The 15,239-nt window shown below is 43.3% G+C and overlaps 1 protein-coding gene across 5 annotated transcripts in view; it reads left to right on the forward strand.

Moving 5' to 3' along the window:
* Tead4 (TEA domain transcription factor 4) overlaps positions 1-15,239 on the forward strand; it is a 73,760-nt gene that overhangs the window by 11,779 nt on the left and 46,742 nt on the right. For 4 of the 5 annotated variants that reach the window (XM_071610322.1, XM_071610323.1, XM_071610320.1 and 1 more), the window contains exons 3-4: positions 6,465-6,534; positions 11,149-11,235. In XM_071610322.1, coding sequence (XP_071466423.1) covers positions 6,528-6,534; positions 11,149-11,235 — 94 coding nt within the window. In that variant the 5' untranslated portion in view covers positions 6,465-6,527. Of the gene's footprint in view, positions 1-6,464; positions 6,535-11,144; positions 11,236-15,239 lie in introns of all 5 variants that reach the window. The other variant, XM_071610321.1, reaches the window with a different exon arrangement.

Genomic DNA, 15,239 nt, shown 5'->3' on the forward strand with positions numbered 1-15,239 from the left:
CCTCAAAAATATGACCAAGGGTAAAGTGGGTGCTGCCCTCTGCCTCCTCTCCAAGCTCTGTTCACCCTGACCCACTTCTATGCTGGGAGCTATGGCTGAGAGCTCCTGTGCCAGGGGTGCAGCCCTTTGTGAGAGGTGATTAAGGCCTTGAACTTTTGAGTGGGGTAGAGTGGAAAATAACTACTTTTTCCATTGAGCGGCTATCAATGTCTCCAGGGTCCTGAGGGGGTCCATGTGACTCCCTGGTGCGCTTGGGTCCTGGAAAGCTGAGCACTTTTGCCTGGCTCTTGCCAGGTGTGCACCTGAGCTCCCCGTCAGGGGGCCTGTGCTGCATGGGTATCTGGTTTGGTAGGGTGAGGGCAGCCCTATCCCAGCAGCACGCCGATGTGCAAACTCATCCTGAAGACTGGTGAAACAGGCATTTGGTGTGCGGCCCTTAGGGTATATTCTGGCAGTGCCCTGGAGGAATTGCCATTTGATGGAATTCCATGGCAAGTCCTTCAAGTCCTTCTGTCTGGCAAAGACTTCTTAGTTAAATCATCTATTTTAAGATTTGTATTTTCACAGGACAGCTTACTTAAGGTGAAGCCAACTGTTTTGGTTCAGTACTTGGCCACTTGAGTACTTTCATTATTTTATGTGGTGCTGGCAGTTGAACCCGGGACCTTGTGCATGCTAGCCATGTACTCTACCACTGAGCTACACCCCCAGCACAAGCTTTCATTTTATTTAGGAACCCTTTTTTAAGGCTCCAAGAAGAAAAGAATACAAGATTTAAACTTTTCCCAGCTCCATACTTTATTTTTTAATAGAATAAATTTAAACACACACACACACATATGATAGGCTGAGCATGGTGGTGCATGACTGTAATCTCAGCAACTCTGGAGGCCGAGGCAGGAGGATTGCGAGTTCAAAGCCAGTCTCAGCAACTTAGTGAGGCACTTAGCAACTCAATGAGACCCTGTCTCTAAATAAAATATAAAAACAGGTTGAGGATGTGGCTCAGTGATTAAGCAACCTTGGATTCAATCCCCAGTACCCAAAATATGTGTGTGTGTATATAAATGGTATTTATTTATTTTGGTTCTGGGAATTGAAACCAGAGGTGCTTAACCTGAGCCACATACCCAGTCCTTATTTTTTTTTGTTTTGTTTTGTTTTGAGACAGGTTCTAGGTAAGTTGCTGAGGCTGGCTTCTAATTTGTGATTCTTTTGCGTCAGCCCCCATTCACTGAGATTACAGACATGTGCCATGGTGCCTGATTTTATGTGTGTGTGTGTGTGTGTGTGTGTGTGTGTGTGTGTAAAATATCCCCAAATGCTAAAAAATTATGTATATAAAAATATTTGGCAGTTTGGAGATTATAGAAGAATTGAGCAGGGTATAGAGTTCTTTTATGTACCTGTCCTCCTCCAGTTAGCAGTGTCTTGCATTAGTGTGGTCCTCCTATGAGGAGCTACTGTGGTGCATTATTATCCTCTGTGGTTCACAGAGCTTTCGCTCTTGGCATCTCAGATCCTGTGGGTTTCATCCCATATAGTATCATCCCATATAATTTCACTGCCTTAAAAAGTCTGTGTACCAAGTATTTTCTCCCAACCTCTGATCTTTCTATTGTCTCCATAGTTTTGCCTTTTCCTATATTAACTGTGGAATGTTATACAGTTGGAATCCTACAGTGGGTAGTCTTTTCAGATTGGCTTCTTTCACTTAGCATTATGCATTTAAGGTCCCTCCATGTCTTTTCTTGGAGGAATTTGCTTGATAGCAAGTTTTTTTTTTTTTTCCCCACTTAATAATATTCTACCCTACCCACCACTTTTTTTTTTTTGCAAATGGGGTGCTGAGCCCCAGAGAGGGGGAGTTCCTGGCAGGAAAGCCGAGCTTGGAGTCTAATTTGTCTTTTTTTCCGGCAAGCCAACTGTTGCAAGGGGCTTCCATGCCTGGCATTATGCTAGGGCCTAAGGCCAGTTTCATCACATTTCATCACCCCTTTTTGTGGCCCCAAGCAGGGGGTGGAGGTGTGTGGACATCCACTGGCAGTGACCCACTTCCTGGAGGTGTTAGAGATAGGCCTGCTGACACTCACCACCCCAGAAACCTGGGAGGGCTGGTTGGGGACAGGCTGCAGTTCCCACCTCCTGGAGAGCTGAGGACAGGGTGTACTGGAGCCAGGTGTGTCCTCACTTACCCTACCCTGTCCTAGGGCCTGGGGCTGGGCTTGGGGCTATGGCCACTTAGGGATCTTATCTCCCCTACTTCTCTGCATCTCCAGGCAGCCCCTCCCACTGCAGACTCCTCCTCCTGGATTGCTTCCCAGAGTTCCTCTCCTCCTGGCTACTTAGCTCCCCTTCATTCTTATCTCCACCTTCCTTCATCCCACCCTCCTTCATCCCTGCTAACAACATAGTAAGAGCCATGAATGTGTGAGGAGCCCTTCCTTGTGCCAGGCTCAGGGGTATCTTAGGATTGAATTTATTTATTTGTTTTGAGATGGGGTTTTACTGTTTGCCCAACTGGCCTCCAACTCCTGGGCTCAAGGCAGAGTCCTCCTCCTCCTCCTACCTCAACCTTCTGAGGAGCTGGAACTACACTGCCCAGCTTATGATGGAATCCCATCCTCATGACATGCCTGTTGGCTGTATTTAGGGGAAACATGGAGGTTCAGAGAGGTCTAGTAGCTTGCCCAGGGTCCAAGCTTGTGACTTCAGAGCCAAGGGTTGAATCAATGCCCTACATAGCACTTCCCTCCCGGCCAGGCAGTGCTGAAGGAGTCTGCTCTCTGTTCCTTTTTATGTGGTAGTGGGGATTAAACCCAGGGGCACCTAACCACTGAGCCACATCTGTAGTGCCCCCCTGCTTTTTTAAATATCCTTTTTAGTTGTGGATGGACCTTTATTTTATTCATTTATCTATATGTGGTGCTGAGAATCGAACCCAGTGCCCCACACATATGAGGCAAGTGCTCTAGCACTGAGCCCCAGCCCCAGCCCTGCAGCCCTTTTTTATATGTTTTTAGAGACAGGATTTTGCTGAGTTGTTTAGGGCCTCTCTAAATTGCTGAGGCTGGCTTTGAACTCTCAACCCTACTGCCTCAGCCTCTGAGCGTCTCTCTTTTCCTTTTGTTCCAATGCATCCTGTTCCTGGGGAGGATCTTTGCCATCCTCTCTTTACCACCTCCCTATTCCTGTCCTGTCAGGAAGCAGTATATGTGATAAATGTCCTTCTGCATGTCACTAAGAGGATGGGGCACACGTATTGCACTGTACCTGTACCAGGTGCTGTACCTGCCTTTTAACTTAATCCTTACGTGGCTCCTCCATGCAACTCCTGTTTTGTTTTGTTTTTTTCTTTCAGTGCTGTGGATGGAACTCAGAGCCTCACACAAGCTAGGCCAGTGCTCTTTCACTGGGCTAAATCTCCTACCCAATTTGGTTATTTATTTATTTTTAAAAATTTATTTATTTATTTAAAAATATTTTTATTTTTTATTTTTTTTTAAATATTTATTTATTTATTTATTTTTAGTTTTCGGCGGACACAACATCTTTGTATGTGGTGCTGAGGATCGAACCCGGGCCGCACGCATGCCAGGCGAGCGCGCTACCGCTTGAGCCACATCCCCAGCCCTAAAAATATTTTTAGTTGTAGTTGAACATGATACCTTTATTTCACTTATTTATTTTTATGTGGTGCTGAGGATTGAACCCAGGGCCTCGCACGTGCTAGGTGAGTGCTCTATCACTGAGCCACAATCGCAGCCCAATATTTTTAAATTAAAAAAAAAAAAAAAATTAAATTTATTTATATTTTTTCATTTGGCTATTTTTTGAGAAGGCCCCTTTTCTGATTTTCAGCAAGCCCAGCCTTTTCATTTTATTTATTTACTTATTTTTATTGGTACTGGGGATTGAACCCCAAGGGGCTTTACCGTGGAGCCACTACACTCCCCTGGCCTTTTTTTTTTTTTTTAAATACAGGGTCTCCCTAAATTGCTGAGGCTGGCCTTGAATTTGTTAATCCCCCTGCCTCAGCCTCCCAAATTGCTGGGATTACAGGTATGCACCACCACACCCAGGTAGCCCAGCCTTTTTAAAGTCACATTGGGGTCAGTTTTTCTGGCTGAGTACCTGGCCAGCCTTGCCTGGTTCATTTCTCTGCTGGGTTGTTTTTTCTCTGTTCCCTCTCCTCCGTTTCATTTCTAAGGACTCACTCAACCAGGACCTGGGGACTCTTCTTGTCTCTTTTTATTTCCAACTATAAACAGGCCATTTTCTTTTGTCCCTTGTACTTTGGGACTGGGTCCCCATACGGTACCTCCTCCTCTTCTCTGTCCACATTTTTTTCCTTCTGCTTTTAAAAATACTTTTATTTATTTTACTTTAATTTTTAAAAATTTATTTATTTGTTCTAATCAGTTATACATGACAGCAGAATGATCTTGGATTCATTGTATCCAAATGGAGCACAATTTTTGACTTTTGTGGTGGTACTCAAAGTGGGGTCACACCATTCCTGCAGTCATACATGTACCTAGGATAGTCATGTCCATCTCACTTCACCATCTTTCCTACCCCCATGCCTCCTCCTCACCTCCCCTTTGCCCCATCCAAAGTTTCTCCACTCATCCCATCCCCCCATTATAGATCAGCATCCACTTATCAGAGGAAACATTCGGCATTTGGTTTTTTGAGGATTGGCTTACTTCGCTTAGCATGATATTCTCCAATTCCATCCATTTACCTCAAATGCCATAATTTTATTCTCTTATTGCTGAATAATATTTCATTGTGTGTATATACCGCAGTTTCTTTATCCATTCACCTATCGAAGGGCATCTAGGTTGATTCCACAGTTTGGCTATTGTGAATTGTGTTGCTATGAACACTGATGTGGCTGGGTCACTATAGTATGCTGTTTTTAAGTCCTTTGGGTATAGACCAAGGAGTGGGATAGCTGGGTCAAATTGTAGTTCCATTCCAAGTTTTCTAAGGAGTCTCTATACTGTTTTCCAGATTGGCTGCACCAATTTGCAGTCCTACCAGCAATGTGTGAGTGTGCCCTTTCCTCCATGTCCTTGCCAACACTCATTGTTGCTTGTATTCTTGATAACTGCCCTTCTGAGTGGAGTGAGATGGAATCTTAGAGTAGTTTTGATTTACATTTCTGTAATTACTAGAGATGTTGAACATTTTTTCATATATTTGTTGATCCATTGTATGTCTTCTGAGAAGTGTTTGTTCAGCTGCTTAGCCCATTTACTGATTGGGTTGTTTGTTTGTTTGTTGTTAAGGTTTTTTTTTTTTTCTTCCAGAAATATTTTAATAAAAATTGGCCATTTCCAAGAAACACCCACTGCATGCCCATCAATAAAAGAGAACCATGACAAAATAGAAAATTTACCATATGGCTATGATTTAAAGAAAAACATTTGCAGACACTAAACACATCAGCAAAGTCCAATATTAAAGTTGCATTCCTTCTTATGGGCTATGATTAAGAATCTGATTAGATATCAAAATAAAACTTAATACAAATGCTTAACTATTTAGGTCAAACGACCTCTACAAAAGTATCTGTCCTCCAAGGCATTCCAGTTTGAGACTCAGTTTTAGAATAAGGCATAACAAATATTAACAAAAGACATACAAGGTGATGAAAAGAGGAACTCTACAATTCCCCACATACTCTGAACCTAATAAAACAAATCTAATTTTTAAAAATTATTTTTCTTTAAACAACTGCCAAGATTGGAACCAAAGATAAATAGAAGGCACAACAGTTTTTGCTCTGGTTGTTATTTGGTTGGGGGGATTTTTTTTTCTTTTCTTTTTTCTTTTTAAACAAATACAATGAAACATGAAAAAACTCTACTTCAAAAGAATCTAACAGTTCAAGAAAAGCCTATTAATTGCATTCTAGACATTTAAAACCTATCTCCCAATTTAGATTTCAATAAAACAGTAGGTTTTAGAATAAATTTGTGATCATATATCAAAAGAAAAAAGTTCTATTAACACTTTTATTCAGTTTTTAACCACATCAGGGAGAATCAAATGTCAAATTTTCCAATGGCAATTTGAAATTTGGAATGTTGTTAAGTTCTTTATATTTCCTGGAGATTCATGCTCCATCTGACGTGTGTGTGGCAAAAATGTATTTCAAAATGTAGACTGTCTGTTCACCTCATTGATTTTTTTTTTTTTTTGCTGGAAAGAAACTTTTTATTTTGAATCCATCCCATTTATTGATTCTTGATTTTATTTCTTGTGCTTTAGGAGTCTTGTTAAGGAAGTTTGGGCCTAATCCAATATAATGAAGATTTGGGCCTGCTTTTTCTTCTATTAGGCATAAGATCTCTGGTCTAATTCTTTTTTTAAAATATTTTTTTTTTTTAGTTGTAGATGGACTCAATACCTTTATTTATTTATTTTTATTTTTTTTAATATTTATTTTTTAGCATTTGGCAGACACAACATCTTTGTTTGTATGTGGTGCTGAGGATCGAACCCGGGCCGCACGCATGCCAGGTGAGCGCGCTACCGCTTGAGCCACATCCCCAGCCCTATTTATTTTTAAAAGTCATGGTAATCCAGGCATGATAGCCCACACCTGTAATCCCAGTAGTTTGGGAGACTGAGTGAGTTCAAAGCCAGCCGCAACAAAAATGAGGTGCTAAGCAACTGTCTCTAAATAAAATACAAAATAGGGCTGGGGATGTGGCTCAGTGTTTGAGTGCCAGAATTCAATCCCTGGTATCAAAAAAAGAAAATAGTCATGCTATAATATTTATATTATATATCAGGCATGGTGATGCAGGCCTATAATCCCACCAACTCTGGAGACAGAGGCCAGCCTCAGCAACTTAGTAAGACCCTGTCTCAAAACTGAAAGGACTGGGAATGCAGCTCAATGGTAGAAAGTTCCCAGTTCCCAGGTTCAATTCCCAGTACCACTGGTGCGTGCACGTGTGCGCGCACACACACACAGAATTATTTTTTAGGTGTATAGTTCAGTGGCATTAAGTACATTCACAATGTCATACAACTGTCACCACTGTCCAACTCTAGAACTTTTACATTCTCCCAAAGAGAAACTCTGTACCTATTAAATAACTTACCATTTCCCCTCTGAACACTATTTTTCCTTCTGTATCAATTTGACTATTCTAAGTGCTTCATATAAGTGGAATCATACATTATTATTTGTCTTTTTGTGTTATTTACTTAGCATAATGTTTTCAAGGTTCATCCAGTTGGAGCTTGTCAGAATAATTCTCAGGCTGAGTAGTACCCCTCACATTTTGTCTATCCATTCATCTGTCGATGAGACTGTTCCTGCATTTTTACTATCTTGGTACCTTTTGACGTTTCTCTCTTCACCAGATGTGGTATTCCCGGGCCCTGGAGTCCAGCATCATTTTGATCCCCACTCCCACTCTTATCCCAAGATGTTTACTTGTTCGGGTTTCCCATGTTACCCTCCCTAGGTAGAGCTGATTTTTGTTATTCATGGTAGTTATGGCCTATAAAGTTGCTGTGGACACTGAATTAGCAAATATTGCACCATGGCTCCTAGTAGAAGTTAGGGTTAGGTTCCCATAAATCTCTGGTCTCAAGATTCTTGTCAACTGATTAATTTATAAACTTTTTATATGCTTCTGTTTTAAGATACCTTATTTAATATATATTGTTGATTACAAACCCCACTATTATGTATAATTATAAAGCACCAATAAAAAAAAGAAGCAAGGAGCCCAGCACCGTGGCACACGCCTATAATCTCAGCTACTCGTGAGGGTAAGGCTGAGGTAGGAGAATCACTTGGGCAACTTACTGAGACCTTGTCTTAAATTAAAGCAAAAGGGCTGGGAATGTAGCTCAGTGGCAAAACACCCCTGGTTTTAATCCTCAGCACTGCAAAAAAAAAAAAAAAAAAAAATCTAACTGTGATGCATTTATTATGTTATAGTCATTATGCATTATAAATTTTAGTTAAATACTATCTTATGGAATAAATAGTCATTTCTACTAAATGTCGGGGGGAAATGAAGCTTAAAAAATGTGTGCCCGGGGTCCATTTTGAAGAGTGAAATCAACCAAAAGGGGGCTGGGGTTGTGGCTCAGTGGTAGAGCGCTTGCCTGGCACATGTAAGGCACTGGGTTCAATTCCTCAGCACCACATAAAAATAAGTAAAGCAATTTAGTAAAATAAAAGTATCTTTGATTTAAAAAAAAAATTAACCAAAAGCCTACAAGGTTGAAAAACACAGCAGTCAACAGACCACTTTATTTATTTATTTTTTAAAACATATATTTTAAAAGTTTTTTTAGTTATAGATGGTCACAATATCTATTTTGTTTATTTATTTTTATGTTTTATGCTGAGGATTTTTATTTTTATGCTGAGGATCGAACCCAGTGCCTTACATGTACAAGCCACTAAGCCACAACCACAGCCCAACAGAGCACTTTGAAAAGGACAGTTGGATATAGTATAGGAACTGAGACAAGAAGGCAGAATGCAGCCTTATTTAACCTCAGCCTGGAGGCACCTTGGCATGTAGACTGCTCAGGGCTCGGCGCATGCCGCATCTGAGTGACCACCGAGGCAGGAGTAGTGTTGGCTCTCTCTATGCACAGGTTCCACACCTGTGGGTTCAATCAGCCCCAAATCAAAAATATTGAGGGCAAGATTATCTGTACTGAGCATATACAGACACTCCCCCTTATCTGTGATACAGTATAACAGCTATTTACATAGACTTACATTGTGTTATCACAGGTCCTCTAGAGATGACTTAAGTATCTAGGAGAATGTGCTAGGTTATAGGCAAATAAATACTCTGCCATTTTATAGAAGGGCCTTGAATGTCATGCATTTGGGTAAACTCTGGGCTCTTCCATACTGAAAAGACTGTATTGATTGGGTTTTTTTTTTTTTTTGAGACAGGGTCTCCCTAAGTTGCTTAGGGACTCCCTAAGTTACTGAGGCTGGCTTTGAACTTGAAATCCTCCTGCCTCAGCCTCCTGAGCCTCTAGGATTATAGGCATGCATCACAGTGCCAGATGAATATATATATAACTATATATTATATATACATATACATACATATATATATATATATATATATATATATATATATATATATATAAAATATATATAATATATATTTTGTATGAGGGATTGAATTCAGGGCCACTCAACCACTGAGCCACATCTCCAGCCCTATGTTGTATTTTATTTAGAGACAGGGTCTCGCTGAGTTGCTAAGCATCTCGTTGCTGAAGCTGGCTTTGAACTCATGATCCTCCTGCCTCAACCTCCCAAGCCTCTGGGATTACAGGCATGTGCCACTGTGCCTGGCAGCTATATTGATTTTGATGTTACAGATTTTCACAAGTAAAATTTGCAAATATGGAACCTCGGAAGATTCTATGATTAGTGAGCATTGGCTGCACTTGATCTTCCTGGTTACTGTGAACTCCTTCACTCTGGACAGAAGGGCATTGAGGCTAGGCACAGGGATACATGCCTGTGAGCCCTAGCCACTCGGGAAGTTGAGACCAGCCTGGACAACACAGACCCTGTCCCCAAAATAAAACATGAAGAAGGACACTGAGGGCAGAGTCACGTCTCTTTTGACTGTGTACCCAATACCTGGCAGATATGTTCATACCCAGTTCTGAATGAGGGGTCCGTAGACAGAGCATTGAAGTGCTCCGGGTGAGGTGTTTGAGAAGGGATTTCTTGGGCTGGGGAAGCTGCTCCCCTCCTCCCTGGATCGATCCTCTCTTCCCTCATTGAGAAGCATCCACTTGATGTCACAGTGGTTATAATTGTGAAGTAGAAAAGTGCAGGGAGATTATTTCCAGTTCCACTTTCAACTAGTCTGGTGGTCTTTTTGCTTGTCCCCTTCCCTCTTGGGGCCTTAGTCTCCTCACCTGTAACTTGGATGCTAACTCCAGGTCTCTGAAGTTCTTTCCCTACACAAGCAGGGGCAATCCTGCATCTTCCTTTGCCAGAGGCCGTGGAAGCATTGGGGTTCTTGCCGAGGAATAGGCTAGGAAGGCTTGCATGCACAGAGGAACTTCTCTAGCTCCCCTTAACCAGTCAGTCCAAGGTCTGGTACCCTTCCCTGTTACTCTTCACATCTAACTTGAATACCTCATGCTGCAGAGTCAGACCATTTCCCTTTTCAGTTGTCTATAAAGGTGTTGGCAAAGTAGGTAAAAGATGCAAAGTGGTGGGCAAGAGAAAGCTTGCTGGGGACAGGCTGCAGATCCAGCCCCTGAGCCTTGCCACCTACTAGCTTTGGCATTTGGGCAAAGCATTTTAGCTCAAGGAGCCTCAGCATTTCTTTGGTGAGTTGGGATGTACCAGGTACTTTAAGGGATGTGGGAGGAGTAGAGAAGTAGTCAAGTGCCCAGCCCAGTACCTGGCACAGAATGAGCACCCAAACCTGTACCTCCTAGTGTCAACACTCTAGTAGTTCTTGTTTTTGCATGATCGGGGATTGAACCCAAGGGTGCTTAACCACTGAACCACATCCCCAGCCCTATTTTGTATTTTATTTAGAGACAGGTCTCACTGAGTTGGTTGGGGCCTTGCTAAGTTGCTGAGATTGACTTTGAACTCACTATCCTCCTGCCTCACCCTCCCAAGCTGCTGGGATTACAGGCATGCACCACTGCACCTGGCTTGCAACAGGAAACTTTCATGGTGTGGGACAGTGGCAGTGAGCTGCTGCTCCACTCGGGCACATGGTCACAAGGGTGAACAACACATACCGTATACTGTACTATGTTGCCAGCATATTTTTGGATACAGGTGTTCCATAAATTTACTGAGATAATTAACACTTTATTATACAGAAGCTTTGCATTAGATGGTTTTGCCCAGCCATCAATTGACATTGAGTATTCTGAGCGTATTTGGGGTGGGTGAGGCTATGCTAAGGTGTTAGGTAGGTTACATTTGTTGAGTGCTTGCTTTATTTATTTATTTACGGTGGTATTAGGGATTGAACCCAGCGTGCTCTGCCACTGAGCTACACCCCTATCCCTTTTTATTTTATATTTATTCATTGATGCACATCACCCAATTTTATTCCCTAGCCCTTTTTATTTTTTATTTTGAGACAGGGTTTCATGAAGTTGCCAAGGCTGGCCTCCAACTGGCGATCCTTCTGCCTCAGCCTCTGAAGCATCTGGGATTACAGGCAAACACAGGTGAGATCTCTTCACAAGACTGATACTGTGAGTTGCAGTCTCTAGTGGCTCAGGGTGGGACTTAGAGATCTCTTATGGTCCTGGGTGGCTGTTAAAAGTGAGTGCATGAGCTGGACCCTCAGGGAGAGGACTTCAGGTCTGAGGTCTGTTTTGTTTGGTTGGTTGTTTTATAGTGCTGCGAATGGAACCCAGGGGCTCTCGCTTGCCAGGCAAAGGCTCTGCCCCTCAACTACATCCTCAACTCCTTGATGTCTGCTGTGGCCATTTTCTCGGGGCTTTCTCTGCGCCCCCCTGAGCTTTGGCTTCTTTGTGTATGTCCTGGGGATTGTGATTCCTTTGCTGTCTTGAAAGCATTTCTGGAAGAGCATATTCTGATTCTTAGGAAGATTATAATGAAAGTCCATACGTTCCAGCATCCATGGGCCCTGGGATGGAGCAGCGTGTTGCTGGGCCTGGGTTGCCCGGCAGGCCATCTGGTGGCTTTTGGGTGGGGCTAGGGGCAGAACTGGAGGCCTCTAGACCGGTCTCTGAGAGCCAAGTCAGGATTATTTTTACTCCTCTGTTCGTGGCACATGGCCTGGGCTCAGCAATGCCATCTGTTCTCCCCCTCTCCAGCTCACCCCAGCAGGCCCTTGAGGGTCACTGGAGTGCTTGGGGGAGGGGAAGGAGTGGGATCCTCTCTGGCTGGTGTAGGCTTGCCCCGGTTATACTGGCCACACGGCAGGGCTACGTGGGAGGTTTGCCTGGTGAAGAAGCAGCTGCCAACCTGGGCTGTGGGCTGTGAGGGTGGGACAGGCCAGCCAGTCATGGTGGTGGACCAGGAGTGGCAGGGCCTTGCAGGGCCAGGAGCGACTCCATTTCAGTCATGAATCCCGTGGCTCAGGGCCTTGGGTGACTTGCTGCCCTGCTTTCCCTGGGACAGGCCCAATCTTGGGGACACAGGTCCTCAGAAAACCTCCCTTGTGGGGCAGACTCAGGCATGAGCAGCTTCTGGTTTCCCCAGGTCTGCTGCTCCACAGGGCCCATCTTCTGGGGTGAAGAAAAGGATTCTGAGAAGGTACAGGTCCCAGAAACCACAGCCTCGGCTCTCAAAGGATATCGCGTTGGATCAGGGCCAGGGCTGCCCTTCCTTCCATCTCTGCTGATACCCGGCCACGCAGCACCCTCACCCAGCTCAGAGTCCACATCTGTGCCATGTCAGGCTCCAGAGGAAAATCCAGGCCAAAGCCAGGACTAATGAGGACTTAGGTATTGATAGTATGGATTGATTAATATTGGGTCTTCATCTTAGGTGATAGGGGCTTAAGGGATCTTTCTGCTTAGGCTTTAGATGTGCCACTTGACATATTATGTGTGCTTTAATAATAATGTTGATGACAGTAAACAGCCCTCAGCTTTGACTCATGTCAAGCCCTGTCTGTACTAGACATCTCACCTTATTGACCATCATCTCTCCATGGTGGATCAGTTTCCCCAGACTCCTGGGAAAAGCCACCTGTGAATATCTGGAAAGTGTGTTCAGAGACACCAAGGGATGGGGTTTGGTCTGGGTGGGTGCGTAAGGCACACATGGCCTGCCCAGGGAGGAACTTAGACCCAGTTTTACAGATGAGCAGGCCGAGGCCAGAGAGATGAAGTGATTTACCCACTGTTTGCTATAGAACTGGAACCAACACCAGCCCCCAGCCCCTTGGTTCTCAGTCATCACACTTCCATTTTGTAAGTCTCCAAAATAAATCCCCAAAGGATTTACATATAATTCAATCTCTGATGTGCCCAAATCTAGATATTTGCTGAGTTTTTTTTTTTTGGGGGGGGGGGTACTGGGGATTGAACTCAGGGGTACTCAACCACTGAGCCACATCCCAGCCCTATTTTGTATTTTATTTAGAGACAGGATCTTGCTGAATTACTTAGCACGTCACTATTGCTGAGGCTGGTTTTGAACTTGCGATCCTCCTATCTCAGCCTCCTAAGCCGCAGGGGTTATAGGCTGTGCTACTGCATGCAGTGAGATATTTTTGTTTCTTAAACTAAGCAGAGTGGGTCATTCTCCCTGCAGATAAATAATTCTACAAAGAGTCCTTAGCAAACATCCATTCATTTGTTCACTCTTTACTCACCAGCACCGTGTGGTGTGCCGAGGACTTAGTGGGATGAAGACTGATCCGTGTCCTGGTGTTAAAATATGGTGAAAAGGAGACTGATAATTACTGGGAGGTGGGAACTCATGTCTGGAAGATGGGGCTGTTGAAAGTTTGGAGAGGGCACCTAATCCATGGGGCTGGGGTCCTCTGACTCTGTGGTGCTTTGGCTGGACCTTAAGGATGAGAAGCAGTTGGTTAGGTGAAGAGGAATGGGGAGGAAAGTCACAGGCAGCACACCCATCAGGAATAGAAAAAGAACAGCCAGGTGTAATGGTGCTTGCCTGCAGTCCCAGCTACTCCATAGGCCAAAGCAGGAATCCCAAGTTTCTCAACCTGGGTAATTTAGTGAGATCCTGTCTCAAAATAATTTTTTTAAAAAGGGCTGGGGATGTAGTGTGTGCCTAGTGTGTTTCATCCCTAGCACCCATCATAAAAGCGGGGCAAAAGTAAAGAATTGTTGAGCATGTTAGGGGTGACGTGGATGATGGAGTTTGGGGCTTTTAAATGGGTGCAGAGGGAGTACAGTGTCCAACAGGTGGGTGGAAGGTTTGGTGGGAGAGCAATTATCATTTGATGAAGGGTGCTACTGCTCTTGCAGTTATTCTATTGCCGAATGTAATTTGTAAAGTATGTCTTAGGAAAGACTTTTTTCAAAGTAGTCCTAACATGGTCTGCCATCTGATTGCAAGAGTAATTGTAGAAGATATTTAAAATAATAATAATTATTAATACAGCTGCATTTAAAAAGGGGGAAAATCCCATCAAGAGGTGTGTGATTATCTTAGAAAAGCCACTGAAAGATTTTAATAAGTGGATGAATCACGTGATCACTGCTGTGACTGCGGTGGAAAGATGATGTAGTCTGAAGGAGTTTGCTGTAGGCATCCAGGTGTGCATTGATGGAAGCTTGCATTTGGGCTGTTGCACAGAGAAGTAGGTTCAGGAGATAAATTTAAGACACAGAAAGACAGGATGCTGTCATGGATAAATGGATATGGGAAAGAAGATCCAAATAGGCTTCTAGATTTCAGGCCTTGGGTGGGCTGTGGTTCATCTCCTGAGACAGGAGAGGAGCAGGAAGAGAATTCAGGGGAAAGCTGAAAATCTGGTTTTTGAATATAATGAGCTTGAGGAGCTTTGGGGATAATCTGATTAGAGATGCTTGGTGGGCAGTTGCTACATAGGCCTACACCCTCCAGGCAAGATAGGCAGATTTGGTAATCAGAAATGCATGGTTGTGTTGGGCATGATGGTTAGACCTCAGCCCCAGCAATTTGGGTGGCTGAGGCAGAAAGATCTCTTGAGCCCAGGAGTTTAGGGCCAGCCTGAGCAACACAGCGAGACCCCATTTTAGAAACTAAAACCCAAAACAAGTACAGGAGAAGTGGAAGCCATGGATGGACATCCCCCAGGGAGTCTATGTAAAGTTAAAAAGGAGTGGTCAGGCCAGAACCCCAAGGATGATATTTAAGGAATGAGTCTTGCCAAATAGAAAGCCCAGGGGAAGAAAGAGAGAGTGAGCCAGTGACAGACGACCGGAGAATCATCTCAACAGCTCCTCCATATACTGTGAGAATGTTACATTTTGTGGGAAAATTGTGGGGATTTAATTACAATTTCATTGAATTTATGGTTTTTTGAGGAGTTTAGCATCTTTATTTATTATATTGTTTTCCATCCATGAACACAGTTTCTTCCCTTTATTTATTTAGATATTTTTTTTGTCTGTTGAAACAATTGCAGTTTTCTCTGTAAAAGGTCTCACCTTTTGTTATATCCCTGGATACCTTGTGGCTTTGTTTTCTAAGTGGAACAATTTTTTAAAAAATTATGTTTTCTCTCTCTCTCTTTTTTTTT

Source organism: Marmota flaviventris, chromosome 3 (genome assembly GCF_047511675.1).
Source record: "Marmota flaviventris isolate mMarFla1 chromosome 3, mMarFla1.hap1, whole genome shotgun sequence".
In the NCBI taxonomy this organism is placed as follows: domain Eukaryota; kingdom Metazoa; phylum Chordata; class Mammalia; order Rodentia; family Sciuridae; genus Marmota; species Marmota flaviventris.